The following is a 17,227-nucleotide window of genomic DNA, read 5'->3' on the forward strand; positions in this document are numbered from 1 at the left end:
ATTTTAATTTATCAAAATCTAAATCTATTGAGTAAATTACTAACTTTACAAATCCGTCAAAATCTCAATAATAATCCAAATGACATGAAATCAACTCTCAAAAATTTCTTGTTTTCTAGTCTTCCTCTCTAATTGACAAAAAAAACCTTCGAATTTTTGTAGGTATGTGATTTTGTGCTTTGGAGTTTGATTTCAATATAGGTTTATAATTAGTCTTCTCCAAATATCAATTTTTGATAATTTGAAGTAATATTTTTTTAAACCTATTATTGATTATTTTTTAAAAGATACCTATATTATTTATTTATCTCATTTACTTTGATATGAGATATTTGTAACCTTACAAAGTAAATAGAAGCTCCTTCTATAAAAAACAACATTAAGACTAAATTTTTTATTACCTTCTTATCATTTATCCTTATTTTTCTACTACATCTTTCTATTGGGCTATTCTATAATAACATCTATATTTTTATTTTTCACCATATAGTCGGGTTACTACACAATAACGTCACAACATCTTGTAGAATCTCCAATATATATCTGATTTCAAAGACAAGTGTCTTAACTTGCAAAACAAGTTTTATATATGTGCGCTATATAGTAAGCTTGTAATATAAGCTTCTAATACATGCAACACATAGCTAATTTGTTGGCCAAGTTTCTAACCTACCAACCAATTATAAACACGTGTAAAGTCAAAGTTACATCTATGAAGCTTCTAAGAAGATTTTCTATAAGTAAATACTATGATATATATATACATATATATATATATATATACATATATATATATATATATATATATATATATTTTTGACATTTATACATCTATAATAAGTACAAGTCTATTTAGAAGCTATAAAAGAAACAATATATTTTTTTAAAAAAAGATGATAAGATTAAAGATGACTTTATTCTTGTTTTTATTTACATTAGCTATAAAATCATAATCTATCATTTTAATTTATATTTAACAAAGTATTTTTTATAAAAATTTATATAAAAATTTAAATTTAAATTATTTGGTCATTTAAAAAAATTCTTAAAAGAACCTATATTTAAATCATTTTAACCAAATAAATGAAGAATTTTCAAAGAAGGTTTCTAATAAGAATTATATACCAAATTATTGAAAATATTTTATAAGATATTTCTTTAACATAATTGATTGTTAAACTATTTATTTGAAATTTCAAGAATATTATTGAAACTTTCTAAAATTTTATATAAGGCTTAAAAAAGATCTAAAGGATTTTGCATGTAGGAATAGTTATATATTGCATATGAAATGATTCCAATAATTACTTTATCAACTTCCATAATCTTAACAATTGCTTTAGTTGACATTTGAGCCACTTCTATTTATGACCACCTTTTGCTTGTAAACAATCAAAAATAAAAAATGAAGTTGAATATTCAATTAACTAAAAAGAAAATCAATTATTATAATCATGTAATGCACATAGTATTTGCAAGATTAAGAGTTCAAACAACTTATACTTGATTTTAAAACTAAACCATACTTCATTTGGAAAAGCAATACAAAAACTACAAAAAATATGGCTGCATGAAACTCATTTTATTGACTTAGCACACACAACCAACGAAATTAAAACTTGTTCACCCAATGGAATGAAAGTGTGTCTACATAACCCTACCAAAACTATATTCTCCTCCCCACATCAATAATAGCGGCTGGCTTTAATAACAAGCAATTGGGCCTTTCACCTTCTCTTACACACTCACTCACACATGGCATGAGGCCCAAGCCCGTTGCCCTAGTCGGCAGAGCTCCACGCCCACTGTTCGCAATACTATATGGGCAGGGATCGTGCATCGCATTGCATAGCATAGCATCGTGACTGATACTTTCGACGAACAAGTGAACAAAGACTCCCTCACTCACTCACTCGCTTGAGACTCGGTGCCCCTGCATCCCTAGACTCGCCATCGCAGATTTGCACCTAGCTTGACCGCGCTTGATGCGGGACTTGAACTGCTGCTTCCAAATTTCCTTAGGGTATAGCTCCATTTGCCAGGTGCCCCGGACTCGTCGTAGACATTGTGGAGTTTGGTAGGGAATCAATTCGCTTGCGTGCGGATGCATAAGCGGCGTTTAGTTGTTGTGGTGTTTCCCCATTCATCCGCTTAGTTGGTGTTATTTCAGGCGGCGAACCATTTCATCGGTTGGGCTTTGTTTTGTAGCGCGCGCTGTGACGGTCGTAAAATTTTGTTACATGTTAGGACGTTGATTGTCTCTCTTGTGGCGCCTTTTGGGAGCAACTTTGAAGGAGGCCCGAGCGGTTGTGAATGCGGTGATGGTGTTCCAGGTACTCGCGCTGCGATTATGTAGATTTTGGGGTGCTTTGGGATGGGGTGGTGGAGGAATGCGGGTAGTTGGTGCGTTGAAATTGTGGCAAATTTGGTTTTAGGGTTATAAAGTATAGGTGAGGAAAGAGAAGGTTTCTTTTGAGGGATGTGCGGACAAGCGAGAATGACGTTGTTTTTTCTTGAGAGAAGGTTTTCTGGGTTAGGGCACTGAACCGGGCTTTTCAGGTTGCTTCTTTATCAAGTGTTAGGACTGTCTATTGTTTCCTTTTAGCATCTTGAATTTTTCCTTGTGAAGTTTTCGTCCAGTGGTTTGATCCCTACTGTGAGAGCCTTTTCTGTGTGAAAATTGCATCCTTTGGGTTGGGTAATCCTCATCATGGCAGTCCTGGTAGATTCTGGAGGGGCAAGTCTTTGTAGGGGACCGACGTGGCTGTTTTTTTGTTATCTCTCAAGTTCCTCATGTGTGGACCTTCTCACTAAGCATACGCCTGTGCGCATCATGAAGACGCACATCGAAATTCTCTTGTCGGTTTGTTCCGTGTTATTTAAATTTCCAATATTGAACTGGGCGTCGATCCTAATATTAGACCTATCCTTTTAGGAAGAAACGCTACCATCTGGTGGCGATATTAATCCATTTTGTTGCAATTGTACTAATTAGTTGCGCATACCCTTGACTTTCTTGCTCCGGGATTGCATGAGAGTCTGAAGTTTGAAGAGTGTCTTTTCATATTGCATAATTAGAGCAGCCTATTTATGTCCTTATTCTCTTCTCCTCTATCCATGGAGTGCAATTCGAAGTCATTTGTTGCTCAATTCGGCAGCGTTATTCTTTGACATTGTCCGAGATTGTCAAAGAGCAACGTTGTCGAATTGAGGAGCCGAACGATACAGTGTACATATTTGATAAAATATTTTATAGTTAGAACGCGTTGTTGTGTTTGCTTCGACTGAGTGAAATGCATTTATCAAAGTGGCTGATGGCAGGTGGACATACAGCCTTTCATTTCTTTGGAGTGATGTCTGCCAGCTTCTTCTGGACTTCCGAACACGTGGAGACCAATTAACCCTATCATCTTCTGCAGAATATGCAATGTCCGATAATGTATGGTTAGAGCCTTTGTATTCCCCGGCGTCTGCTATTTTCTGCCTGGTGCTGCTTGCCAATCTTGTCGATATTTTCTGCATGTTTTCATACGGTAGGCTAGTATCCGTGTTGAGAGTTTGAAAGTTCAGATTTTCTTGATCATTTGTTGTTCTACAGGTGTCACGTAATGCGTGATTAGATGGATCTCGTAAATCCGTCGAAGTCCCGCGGCGGTCTAAATATCTTTCAGTATGGGGTGGGGGAGCTGCGGATTGGAGAGTTAGGGGACCAAGATGAAGAGGTGGACATTGATGACGACGATACTGATACCGGTTCTCATGCCGAGTTGAGCCACAAAAATGACACATCTTTGGCAGGTAGTTATCTGATGGTTCAGTTCTCGTAGTCACAAAGGTAAAGGCGTGCCTGTATGTTGCATATGATTTCAGCTCTTAATTGGTGGTTTCTCATGCATATGTAATCCGATTTCAGGTGTCAGTGTGGGGGAGAGTGAAGCTAAGTCGATGGCTGTGGGTATACCTACCGTTCGGGATGGTCTTGATGTGGTATCGAGTTCTTCGTCACGTGAACGGAGAGAGCTTGAAACTGCCAGATCATCAGCGGTTCGCCGATCCATCGCTATCGGTGCTTCTTTGCCTCAGCCGATTGTAGGAGTAGATAGCTCACCTAAATCCCCAAATGAGCTCAGTCCTAAGGCGTCTGAGAAGAGGACATCTAAGCGGCCAAATGCAAGAGAATTTCGGAGGCAGTTGTCAGCTAAAATTAGTACTGTTCGAATACAGTCAAGCGTTGCCCCGTTAGACAGTGTTGGCAAGTCCGTGGATAAGACAGATGAACGGGGAAAATTGAGTCGCGACAAAGATGAGCAGGTTTGTGTTTATTTTGAGGTTGACTAAGTCTACTTAAATTGCTGTATGAGCTACTATTTTTGTTTATTTTAGATTTGAGACTCATGGGCACACTATCTTTCTAAATTCGTTGCAGACCAACTTGAAAAGAAAGGAGTTGGAATCTAAGTCATCAACTTTACCACATGCTAAGCGTGTCAAGTTGCATGACGATCCTAGTGACTTAAGTGCAATGCCTTCAAAGAAAAATGAGGCTGAAGAGGCTCACTCTAGTTATGTCTCTTCGACCTTGAGTAAAGAAGTTTCGCAATCAAAGAGGAAAGCAAGGCTGACGAATGAAAGAGAGGATAAGGAGAAGGCCATGAAGAGCAATAGTAAGGGTACAGAGAAACGTTATCGGAAGGTTATTTCTGAGATTGAAGCAGAAAAGGAAATATCTGAGCAAAATGATCCTCAAGGAATAGAAAGCTTCAAACGTGATGGGAAGGGAGAGGAATCTCCAGGCGTAAAGCTTACTGAAGATTCTTCCTCGAATAAAGGTACTCGCGCTAATAATCTAGTGGAGGTGAGGCCCGCACCTAGTGAGGAAAATACCTTGGAGAATCAACTTCCGCCACCTGCAGGTAATGTTCTAATTGTTTTTATTTTATTTTATTTTATTTTATTATTTTTTAACTTTTTTTATACTTTATTTGATACTAGTATGTTTTTTTCTGCCAATTTTTTTTTGTCTATGGGAGATTCAAGGCATATATCTCAAGAATCGATAATATGTTTTTTGTAATAGATGTATCTTCATTTGCAGGTGAGAATGAACCTGTATCCTTTCGAAGTGCATTTCCCATGCACGCTAAGAAGAAGGCGAACGCTCAAACATCTGGCTGCAGCAAATCACATAAAAGGAGTGGGCGTGCGGCTCACAGTACAGATGAAAACATTCTTAATGCATGGGTCGCTTGTACAAAGTGCAGAAAAAGACGGAAGTAAATATCGCTTTGCTCTTGGTTGACATGTGTATCCTCTTCGATTAACGTTGTCTGGAACTTGCTATGTTTCTCAAGCATGATGAACATGAGTCTCTTGATTTCAACTTCATTCTTGGACAGGGATAATCCAGACGCAAATTTACAAAAATCAACTTGTTTTTGTGATAGGAGTACTCAAGATTCTAAGCATGCGAATTCCTTAGCACCTCAGGTACAGAGCACTTTTTTGGAGGATTCTGTATGTGCATGTGGGCATACGCTGGTCTCTAAGACGTGTCGGGCTCATTTTCTGCAATGCATGTGATTATTTTACTTGATTGTTTGATGACCTTGTTATATTTTCTTGTTCTTATATTTGAACCTCAGAATGTGAATTTCTTAATTTGAAATCTTCCTTGGTGGTCGAAGCGTATGTTCTTAGTTGTGAATTTTTTTTCATATACACAGCAGCATGATCAATTTCAAAAAGTGGAGGAGGTGTCTGCTGATGATAAGAACACATTACCAGAAAGAGAAGTTCCGACAGAGAAAGCAGAGTCGTTCAATCAGACCATCCAGATCGCTCAACGAAATATGGTTTGGGTCAAGGTACTTGCTGCTAAATAAATGCAAATTGCATCATTGTACCTTTGAAGCTATTTTCTTTTTCTTCAGAAATTGTGCGTGTGCGTGCAAGTTCTTGAGATTCGTTTTCGTTTTGTATGTTGATGATTTCGAGTTTTAATTCACTTAGTGTGTGAACTTTTTTGTCTTTCAGCGTAGATATTGTAGAATGGACATGATGTTAGCAGCGTGCGTGTGATACACACACACACACACACACAAACAAATATAAAGAAATTAAGACTATTTTTTAACGTTGTTTTATACTCATAAATGTAGGCTACGATAATTGTTTCTGTATTTTAGGTCCTGACCTTCGTGCCAATTTTATTTTTTATTTTTTTTTATTGACTTTTGTGCTGGGAAATGAAGTCTAGTCTAACCGGCCATTCTGTAACAGTTACAGGTAGATGGCAAGAATTGCCGGTGGCCGGGTTTGATAGTGTCAGAAGTTCCTCCAGCTATTCAGAAGAAACTTGGCGAATCTGTTGATACAGTAGTGAAAACTGTGCGACTTTTTCACCCTCGAAAAGATTTGGATGAATACCAGGTTGTGAGACGAAGGTGCGACGTTTATACAAGTAGTGTTGTCTTCCAAAGTCCACTGTTAGCTGAATCTCTCCTTGTTTCAAGAAGCTGACGATGGTTGATTGGTGTAATCTGTTCACAGCTCGATGCAGCCTTTTCATATCATTCCAAACTACAAGGACGGCAATTCTGATCCCGACTTTCAAGCCGCAGTTGCTGAGGCTGACGCATATTTTACTCAACCATCCATTTTGAAGGATGAATTTTCTCAACATGATATTGTCGACGATGATGGGTCCAAGCTTGATGTTAGTGATGCGGATGTTGGGTGTCTTGGAAAGGATGTACCTCATAATCAGATAGAATCCAACGAACCTAATTTACAGGTCGTTGAGATGTCTCGAGACAATCCTCATTGTTGCCAGCTGAATAGTGATAAGATGTCACTCGAAACACTTGAGTATGGAGGATTCATCGAAGTTCCAACTGAACAAGAAAGAAATGATCATTATCCTGAAGCCGGAAACATGTATTGTATTAGTGATCCTCAATGCAGTCATTTTGATGACGAGAAGGGTAGAGCAGTACTCGAAGATCAGGAAGTTATCCAACTTCCGAGTGCACGTATAGATTCCCCTGATGTTGTACATGGAATCGTCCCAAGAAATAACAGTGGTTCTCCACAATTTAGTCAAATCGAAGGTGATGAAGAAAGGATAAAGCTCCATGACGTGGAAGTTATCGAAGCTCCAATTAATCAGGAGATCGATGGAGCTTTTTCCGAGGCTGTTAATGAGTCTGGTTCAAGTTCTAAAAGAGATGATCCTCAATGCAGTCCGCCCCAAGCTGATGCGGAGAATCCAACTCTTGAAATTAAGGAAGTTGAGCTGGGAAAAGGTGAAGGTAGAAATTTGTTAAAACAAACTGATAAAAAAAATGAAAGTTCAAGTAATACTGAAACTGAGGTGGGAAGAACTGGAATACTTCTTACTGATGCAAGAACACCGGATGATGTGGAGATGAGTGAGAGAGCTAAAACTTCTGAGGCTTCTGGTTTGGAGGAGGCGTATGGGTACCTTGTGTTAGAATTGGAAATATCCTCTACAAGGAGGTTGTCTGCATATGATGACAGCACCCAGGTACTCTATTTTCAAGATGGTTCTGCAGTCAATATTGACGCCGAATCGCTTGGAAAGGCCTTTAACAAGAAATCTGTAGGACTGACGCTTCATGAATGCATTCATGAAGTTGGCAGAATGGCTATCAGAAGAAGATTTCCCAAAGGTGCCAGATCTTCAAATGGTCTCAAATACGATGCTTTAGACCGGAATGACGACTTTGCAAAGCGGCTCCGAGATACATGGGTGCGAGAGTACCAGGACGAACCCATGCCTACATATTTGAAGACTCGATTTGTGGCTGGGTGTGTACTGGAGGAAAGAGGTGAACCTGTGAACTGGGCGTCTGAGCTCACTCGCACTATTAGGTCGGAATTGAAAGAAATTAATATGAAGACTCGCAAAAGTTTGAGTCCCAGCGTTCTCAGGACAATTTTTCACTTGCTTGAAAATCAAGTTGATCAGGCACCTGTAGCAGCTGCATCTGTGCCGATTTTCAAAGCCGCGAAAGAAGAGAAGCAAGCGTACCTCACTGCTTACGATGGCTGCTGTCAAAAATGCAAGTGTGGAGGCGAGCTCTTGTAAGGAATCTGGTCACTGCTTTGTATTTTAGCCGGTTCAATGTCCGATTTCGTGTTTATGAAGAAAAGACGAGATCCATATATTATTATTTTGGCTTTTGTTTTTGGGCGATCATTTTTTTTTTTTTTCTTTTTCGCAAATTCGTGCTTTGTGAGGTTAAGTTCATTTTAAGGCATTGGAACTTTTGTGTCATTTCTACATGTCACAATTGAAGAACAAGCGTGATCTATTTGTATTCTAATGCCCTCTCCGCATTGGATTCTTGCTTCTGTGTTAAAATCTGTCTTTGGTCAATATTTTACGTTGGCATTACGTGATAAGATTGATGGAGCTCTCCTGCAGCTGTTGTGATAACAGAGATTGCAGAAAGACTTATCATTTAAAGTGCTTGAAACCCTCTCTTGAGGAAGTGCCGTCCACTTCCTTCATCTGTCCTAGTTGCTCAGAAGAAGTTTCCGGGCCTTGTGATAATTCAATCATCACTCGTTCTGTAGTGGAGGACGATATCTTACTGCATGTAGATGATGTATCTAGGTACCGCTGTTACTCTTGTTCGCTGTATGCGTGAAATTCTCACTGATTTTATGAACAGGAAACTAGTTTCTTTCATTTCGAAATTGTAAATGGTTAGCACTCTTGTTTTAAGAGTTTTATAATGTTGATTTGTTATTTTATTGGACATCTCAACATCAGGCAGAGACCTCTAGGCGTGGGTGAATCAACCACCTCTGACAAGATTTGCGCGTCATCCGGTGTCAACTCGAGGATGAACTTGGAGGTGGGTATACTGACCAAAAAAGCTGTTGGTGAGCTTTCTAGTAGTAAAAGTCATGAGAATAACTGCATGTTTAATGTTAACACCCCTGCTAATACCGTCACTATTTGTGAGGATGATGGTGGTGAATGATGTTTTCTTATTAGCTTTCAGTTCCTCTGCTCATGTAAATGAGCACGCTGTCTTTGTTGGTGGTTTTGGTACCTGTGGAATGGTTGTCAGGCACGAGATGAGAAGGGAAGGAATTATCAGGTGTTCTGTAACGTTGGTCTGTTGTAGATCTAGAGTGAAAACGGTTGTCAATTGTCACACGGTGGAGGGCACATTTTTTTCTTTCTTTATTGACTACAGATTTGTCTGTAGGTTCATTTGATACTCTCATACATTTGTTGTCTTTCATGAGAAGTTTAGTTGTGCAAAGTTTTCAACGTCAAGTAAGGTGCTGCTTTGTCTGCAGGAGAATATGCCAGTCAAAGGGCAGACAGGCAAGAAACACACAAGTGACGAAGAAGTTGCCATGGTTCCTGCTGTCTACACAAAGGATCAACAGTCAATTGATAATGAAATAAAACGACAACAATTAAGAAGCGACGAAGAGCAAGGTGTCGTCTCAGGATCATCTTCTCCAGTGATTCTTCAAGAATCGATTCCTTCTCAACCAAGCAATCTGGCTAGTCACAGCACTTTACCTATCATTTCTACCCAAGTCGATCAAGCATTGCCCTCTGATAGGGACCAACGGCATGAAACCAATGATAGCAGTCTGTTGCTAAGTACAGAGGTAAAGTTGTAGCATTTGCTGTGAATGTGAAGGAAACATAAATTTACCTTTTAATTTACGGTTTCAGTTTTTCGACGACTCCATATATAGTTCTGTTAGTTGCAAGACTGTACCTCCTGGTGGTGTATCGTTCAAATATGCTGGGTCTGCTTATCCCTTTGTGGTTTTCATTGACTAGCTTCGATAATTCTTTGAACTTAACGTGGCCTGCTTTGGTTTTTCTTATGTTTAGGTGTTGGAACCAACACATAGATTATTAGAACGTGACAATGCCTCCGACCAAAATGCTGGATCAGAAGTAAACCGTGACTCCAGGGGCAACATCTCACAATCTGTTGCACCAAATATTCCTGTGAATTCTGGTATGGGTATTATAGCTCCTATGGAAAAGTCAGGTGCTGCTGAAGGTAGTCGGCAGAAGGTAGCTATTCGAGATTACCACGAAAGATTAATGAAACACCTTTCAACTATTTGCTCAATTCTTGAGCTTCCCGTATGTTTCTTGCCTCCTTACTGTGTTCTTCCGTTTTCATAATTTTTTCATGAGTGCTTGAATTAAGTGTCTATGTTGATACTAATACCTGTCAGTTATTCATGTGGGTATTGATATTTTCTCATTTGATAAACATAATTTATTTTTGATGTCAGATTGAGTTTTCCTTCTTTTAGTACTCGTGTTTTCTAGTAATCAGATTTAATTTACTTCTCACAGGGATCAGTTAGTGAACGTGTAGATGCGTTGTTTAAGCACGTATTACAGTCCCAGAAGAACCTGCGCAAACCTCGTCCGCCACATGAGTTTATTGCGATTGAACTCGCAGTGGTACATACGATCACCTTGTTGTTCAATGTTGAAGCTTTTTCCCTATCTATGGATAGTTTTTTATTTAGTAAGAAACTCGTTCTTCTTTAATAAAATTTTGATCTTGTTGAAAATTTTGGTAGATTCGTACTGAAATTTTCGCGTACTGATATATTCGCCAGAGCAGGATACGTTGTATGATTTTGATATTAATCACATAATGAGATTGGGTCATAGGTTTGGTTGGCTGCCGATCAACTGAATTATGCAATTGATAAGTCGAGATCTATCACCAAGGTAGAGGAGGAATTCTGCGTAAGTTACGAAAATCGTCCGCAATTGGAAGGTCCTGTGTACAACAAGGTGCGGGATATTTGCGCAAGTTTCAAGCAGCAGCCAGCTCCCGCAGTGTTCACATCTGTTACATCAGAACCTGGTTTGGAACTTGAAATAATTCCTGCTAGAACCGCTGTAAATCACCCTTTCGAAACAGAGACTCCACCTCCTAGTGATGTATTCGTCCAGTCTACTGAAGGAGCGGAACCCACTACAACCGTGCCAGACCGCCCACTTTCAGTCGCTCAAGAGGAAGCTCAATGTGTTGAAACGGATGTACCATTATCAGATGTCCTCTCTTCAGCATCGCCATTAGTCCCTGTAACTCCGCCTGCAGATAATTCTCCAGCCGTAGAAGAATCTCAAGTGGCTCACCAAGGAAGCGATTCTCATGCAGCTCATGTGGTAGGTGAATTTCGTGTAGATGAAGCGAACGAGGAAGTTGTCCTTGTTGAGGCGGACCCTCGCTTTGTCTCTGAAGAACTTTCAGATGCACTTATTGACCACAATAGGTTAACTGTCTCTGAACCTGTTGGCACGGGGTTGTTAAGCGCTCCCATGGTGGAGCAAGGCTTAAGCTGGGTCCATGTTGACCCTCCTTCTAATGCGACTGTTACAGACGAACAAGACGCAATGCTGGATGATGTCACACCAGCAGGAGTTTCATCCTCTACTATAGAAGTCTTTGAAGCAGTAGGTTCTGGATGTTTGGGTAATTCACAATCTCACACAGATTCACTGCAAAATGGACACGCGGATGTGATTTCTAAAACACTGGGCGCCCATGCTGTGGGAGTAACTGCAAGTCCACTGTCGCAATCGCATGTGCAATTACCCTCCTCACTCTCGACTCAACCTCAGGTGAGGACTTGTTTTGATTATAGATAAATCATTTTTCTACTTAGATGCTTCGTAACGCTTGTGGTTGTAATAGTCCGCTGCATTACTTTGTTACACTGGATTATCTGTGGGTTGAAGATTTGTTCTTTTAGTGTCAAATCTGGTAACTGGAGCTTGTGATCTATTCATATGAAGTTGGAAAATAACAACTAGGGAAATGTTTGGAGTTCGTATTGTCGGCACTCAATGAATTATGTATCTTTTTAATCATAACTTGTTTCCCCCCGCCCCACTTTCCTTCTTTCTCTGTACAGAGCCTGTAATATTACTGAAGTTAACGTTGTTTTTCAACTTTATTTTAGGTCGTTTCAACAGAGCATGTGCATCGAACTAGACTAAATGCACAAGCTACAGCTGATACTCGTGCTCGTCTTAGGAAACAATCTTCGGCCGATGTCGTGTTTGTTACCCGTGCCCAGACAGTAGAGATGGGGCTAATTATGTCAAGGCTCAAAGGTCTCGAAAAAAGAATTGATGACGAGAGGAGAAGGCTCAGCGGTGGTACAATTGCAAACACTGCACAGTTGATTGCTGCAAACAACGAGTTGCATAAAGTGGATAGGAGGTCGTGGACGCGAGGTGAACAGGAGTTGAAGAGCCTGGAAGCTCGGCAACGTGCTGACCGTGACAAACTCAAAGATTTATACAAGCAACTTGAAGATCTGACAGTAAATGGTGTGTGTTCAGACGAGATCGAGTTGGAAATTAAGAGGCTGAGGGACTTTTACTCACAATTCCCCTCGTCTCCCGTTCAGCTGAGATCTTCTTTGGACCGACCTCCAGCTGAGAGATCTGTACCGTATATCTTATCAGGCACACCTGTGACTGAAGGCTTATCAACGAGGCTGGTGCAGGTGGATGGTCGCTCGGATGCTGGTGAATTGTTAATTTCAGGTAATCCAGCTGATAATCAACGGAGACATGTTGCCCTCTTTTCATCATCAGCTACTACAATACCTACGTCTATTCCACAAAATCGAGGTCGTTTAATGCAGGCCGTGACAGGCGAGGCAGCATCGAGTAGCCCGCGGCCTGCACCAGCGACGATTTCAACAGCTGCTGTGCACCCCAGTAGTGTGCAACTTCGTGGGCACCCGCAAAGAAGTAATACACCTGTACATTTTGGTCCAACGCCTAACCTGCAAAGAAGAGCAACTCTAGTAAGCAGAAGTTTAACTACTCCAGCGACTGTTCCTATTGTACCTCTTGGAATTGGAACTATGGCAAGACCCTCTACACCAGCTTCAGCAGCGCCTATGGTATGCATCCGAGCATCCACACTATACTTTTGTTCTCACCCTTTACGCAACCATTCAGGAACTAACAATGCTAGAACCTGGTAATGATAAGTAAACTTATTTTTGGTACTTGAAACGGTTATCACTTCCCTCTTTGTCGGCAACATCTTTATCCTCATCCTGTGTCCTTGCAACTTCATTGAACCGTCCAGAATATCTCAATTTTAAGAAATGTCATGTTCTGTTGTGAAGGTGTGCCTAATTAGAGTAAATTCGCTATGTGGAGTCTCTACTTAGGTCTCAATGCATGGCATTGGATTCGCAAATACCGCTTAATTCATTGTTATGCTCATGTTAATTCATACCAAAGTACTTCGTTAAGGGATTACGATAATTCACTACTTAGGAAGACAAAAGTTGCATTCTACATTACGGTCTTGTTAATTGTGTGCTTTCAAGCTATTGTTTCCGTTCGGAGTCAATATTAAATCATATTATGGAAAGGTTGAGAACTTGGGATCTCAAACGCTGTATTACTATCGAACAAGTCTCCTTTTCAACAACACTCATGTAGATAACAAAGTCTGGTGTTCCGGCACGCAGACTGGGAATGCGACTGGCCAGGTGTATCAGGATGTGCTGACAAAGGAGAAAGAGAAGCTGAATAAAGAGTTGGAGAAGACTAAGAATGCATATGAATTAGAGGTAACAACTTATCGCTCTCCCCTAGAAATTTGATTTTGAGTTCAGATGAAGTAAATGAACAGTAAGATTAACTGTCCAGTTGGATAGTGTCAATGAGGATTTGGGTTGCTTTTCATGTTGAAGGCGCGCAACCATCAACTTCAACCACTACAGTCTTAGCATCTGCTTTCACTCATTTTGTGCAGTGAGGTTGGGTCACTTCTATTGAGAACACAATTATAATTATCCCCTCCAAAATTTGTGTATTATGACAGTCACAACGGATAAAAGCAGAGTACGACAAAGAAGCAGAATTATTACATAAAAAGTACGAAACTCTACTTGTTGAGCAACATCGTGCTTTCACCAAGAGGCAGCAACAAGTACAGCAGAACATTATTAAAGTGGAATGGAATCGACAGTTGGCAGAGACTCTCAAGCTTCGCGAAGAACTTTCCGCTCGTGCAGGTAGGCACATGTTTATGTAAAATAATGTTTTTCGCTATTGCTTGTAATTTCTGCAGTTTTGTAGTAAGCAAATACACACATATTTTTATGCAGATTATTTTTCATTTCATTGCAGTGTCTTTCTTTTAATGCATTTTTGACTTGTAGTCTTTGCCTTTTATTGTCTACGAATTTATAGCTGTCTCGCTGTGCATAAAGCGTGGTGTATATTGTATGAACACATCATGTTAATGGTTGAGCGCTATCAATATGGATTGTGTCTCTTTCAGCGGTTTTTGCAGGGCTCTCTTTACAGACATTTGTGCAACCAATCGCAAATCAGCAATCTCCTTCACAAGTGTCTGGAAGGCAACCATCTGGTGGAGCTGTTGTGCCTCCTGTGCGTGTTAATATTTCTCGAGGCACCACTAACACTGGTAACTCGGGCATTTTGTCTGGTATGGTTCATCAATTTAGGTTGAAAGTTTTTATTTTTCGCTTTCCAACTTTTGGATAGTCTGAACATTACTGCTTCGCAAAGCTGAGGCTGCAGCAACTACTTCTTTTCATTGGATTCGTTGGAGATCTCACATGACCTGCTTATTATTATCATGATTTTTTGAAAATTTAAATCATGAGCAGCTGCATCCTTCAGGATACACTTGTTATGAATGACATTATCATATTTTGGCTGGAGAACAGGTATTTCTAGTATGCCCATGCAATTTCCGGGAACTTCCAGTACTCGTATGTCTAGTGTTCCTTTACATCAGACTCCAAGACATGGGTTACCACCAACCGCTCAAAATGAGCAGCCACAATCAACAATAGCTGAAGCTATGACAGTATTAGCAGCAGCCAGTGCGAATATAGGTATTTAAAGGAAGCCTTCATGAAGGTCGCCACGCCTTGTAATCCCAAGTTAAAAGCTGTTGGTTCAGATTTAAACATTTATTGAAATGCAGGAGAGACCGGTTTTTTTTTCTAATGGATTATATTTGCTTACTTTCGTTGCAGGAAATAATGTTGCTGTGGTGTCCCGAGACCATCAGGAAAATATCTCGTTGCCCTCTCCAAATATAAATACGAATGCTGATGAGTTGCCTCCACCACCAACATCAGGATCACCACTTCAAGTAGTGGCACCTACTGTGTCTCCTGCTTTTCAAGATCCAATATTGTCCATTATTCGTAATAGTGCAGCGCCTGTAAATCTTGTCGCTGCAGAAAATTCTTCAAGTGCTCTGGGAAATTTCACCACCCCGGTCACTTCCACTACTAGGACTGAATCTTATACACCTATGAATCCTTCAGTGATTGGATTGCAACATCAGGTACCAAGTTCACAAGCAGCTCCCGACCTGCCTCAAGCCCATCGCGGAGCAGCTACAGAAGATAGTTTTGGACCAGTCTCGAATCAAACGACTGGTCACATCCATCATGGAACACAAGAACGGGTGGCAGCCTCTGTTGCAGTCACTGAAACTCCTCACAGCTTAATCTACTTGTCAGATTCTGATGATGAGTAAATCAGATGTGTTTATACCAGTTAAGCGGAAGATCCACACGTTTCTGTATGCGAGGATTACACAATCTAGACATTGATTGCCATACCAAAGACATCAGGCAAGGGTTCAAAGCTACGACCAGTTTCAAATTCAAATTTCTGAAGGTGTTGCGCTTCACCCACGCAGCACCTGGCGATACAAGTTCATATTTGGAACTGCCCAACTAGAATGGTTGTGAGAGCTATCAATTCCGTTAGTTCTCACTCAACAAAGAATAACCAATCAAGCTGTGCAGGTTTCACTATGTTCCAAAGACAATTCAGCCAAACCATCACACAACCTGGCTCGTTACTTATCCTCTGCACACCTAAAAGTAGCGAACATCTTCTTTGTTTGCCGATACATGAAACCTTATATGGGTTCCCTTGGAGCTCTACTCCAGTGACGTCTTGTAGATTAATCATTCACTGTACGTGACTTCATGCCAACGTATTTGTACCAAAGCTGCAATATTGTAGGCGAATTTGTAATTCCATCAAAGCTTCTCATTTCTTTCTTGCGAATTTGACATCTAAACCAAAGTAATATTTGCGATTTTGGATCTTGAACAAATTGAGTTCTTGTCCATCAGTCTAGAGATTTGTTTGTGACCAAGCATAACGTTTGCAGCTGCTAGTATCAAGATCAATTCAAGGCACATATAGTTTTACAATTTCAATATAATTTTTTGAGGGAACATTCAACAATATCATATTAAAGAGTTGTGATTAAGGTTTCTTTGAATTTTCGTGTTTTTAGGAAATTATTTTTTATCTTAATTGAATATCTGTTTAAAGTTCTTATACTTTAGCCAAGTAAAATTAAAAGTACTTTCTAGAATTTTATTAAAATTAATGAAATAGTAGTAGTAGGATAACACCACTGAAATTTGATATTATTGGAAATCTTATCAAAATTAAATCTGGAGACAAAAAATAAATAATAAAAAATAAATTGAAGTGCTTGTTACTGAAAACTAATTATAATAAAGATAAAAAAAATATGTCAACAAACTTGTAGTTTGGAAAAATCCTACTTTGAAAATTACAAATAGAAACATGAGTTTTATGTTCTTATTACTTAATTAAAAATTATATCAACCTCTTTACAATTTTTTAGTACATCTTATAATAAATAAGATATAAAAAGAAGAAATAATCAATTATAGAGTTCTATTTTGTTAAATGAGTATTTATATATATTATTAATTCTTATTAGACATTATGTAAATGATTAATAACTGCAACTGTATTGTGGACAATAGTGAATACATTATTAAATAGTTGCCATGGCCATGGTGGGTTTTGTAGTCACAGTTGTCATAGCTATCATGTAGCCTAACAAAGAAAATATTTATATATTAATAGTTAGACTAAATGTTAGTGTATTTGCACTAAAAATTCCACATTATTAAACCATGGACTTATGTCATGTAAGAACTTAAGGAAAAAATTTACTTTTAAACAATTAATTTACTTGAATCCTTGATGGTTGAAAGGTGAGCTCATTAATATCAACGTTGGATGCTGTAGATTTCTCATTCAACAAGTTGATTGGTTTGTGAGGATTTTATTTCATTTTATTTATTAATTAATTTATTGTTTAGCAAA

General features: G+C 39.2%; 1 protein-coding gene across 13 annotated transcripts; it reads left to right on the top strand.

Annotated features, from left to right (window-relative positions):
• Positions 1–1,863: 1,863 nt before the first annotated feature.
• Positions 1,864–16,141, top strand: LOC112293106 (uncharacterized). 13 transcript variants are annotated; one of them, XM_090243504.1, is made up of 22 exons: positions 1,864–2,333; positions 3,309–3,439; positions 3,599–3,798; positions 3,914–4,311; positions 4,427–4,913; positions 5,096–5,273; positions 5,445–5,487; positions 5,724–5,864; positions 6,280–6,443; positions 6,550–8,106; positions 8,465–8,641; positions 8,801–8,885; positions 9,340–9,663; positions 9,896–10,156; positions 10,376–10,486; positions 10,703–11,662; positions 12,004–12,960; positions 13,543–13,644; positions 13,899–14,091; positions 14,361–14,528; positions 14,773–14,943; positions 15,088–16,141. In XM_090243504.1, the coding sequence occupies exons 3-22, from the start codon at positions 3,621–3,623 to the stop codon at positions 15,597–15,599; spliced, it is 7,167 nt and encodes a 2,388-aa protein (XP_090099630.1). In that variant the 5' UTR covers positions 1,864–2,333; positions 3,309–3,439; positions 3,599–3,620; the 3' UTR covers positions 15,600–16,141. The 13 variants fall into 13 exon arrangements, with proteins under 13 accessions (XP_090099630.1, XP_090099631.1, XP_090099629.1 ...); XM_090243503.1 differs by having other exon boundaries at positions 1,915–2,333; positions 3,322–3,439; positions 5,727–5,864; positions 8,450–8,641; XM_090243502.1 differs by having other exon boundaries at positions 2,193–2,333; positions 5,727–5,864; positions 8,450–8,641.
• The last annotated feature ends 1,086 nt before the right edge of the window (positions 16,142–17,227 follow it).

Source organism: Physcomitrium patens, chromosome 16 (genome assembly GCF_059467195.1).
Source record: "Physcomitrium patens ecotype Gransden chromosome 16, ASM5946719v1, whole genome shotgun sequence".
Taxonomy (NCBI): Eukaryota; Viridiplantae; Streptophyta; class Bryopsida; order Funariales; family Funariaceae; genus Physcomitrium; species Physcomitrium patens.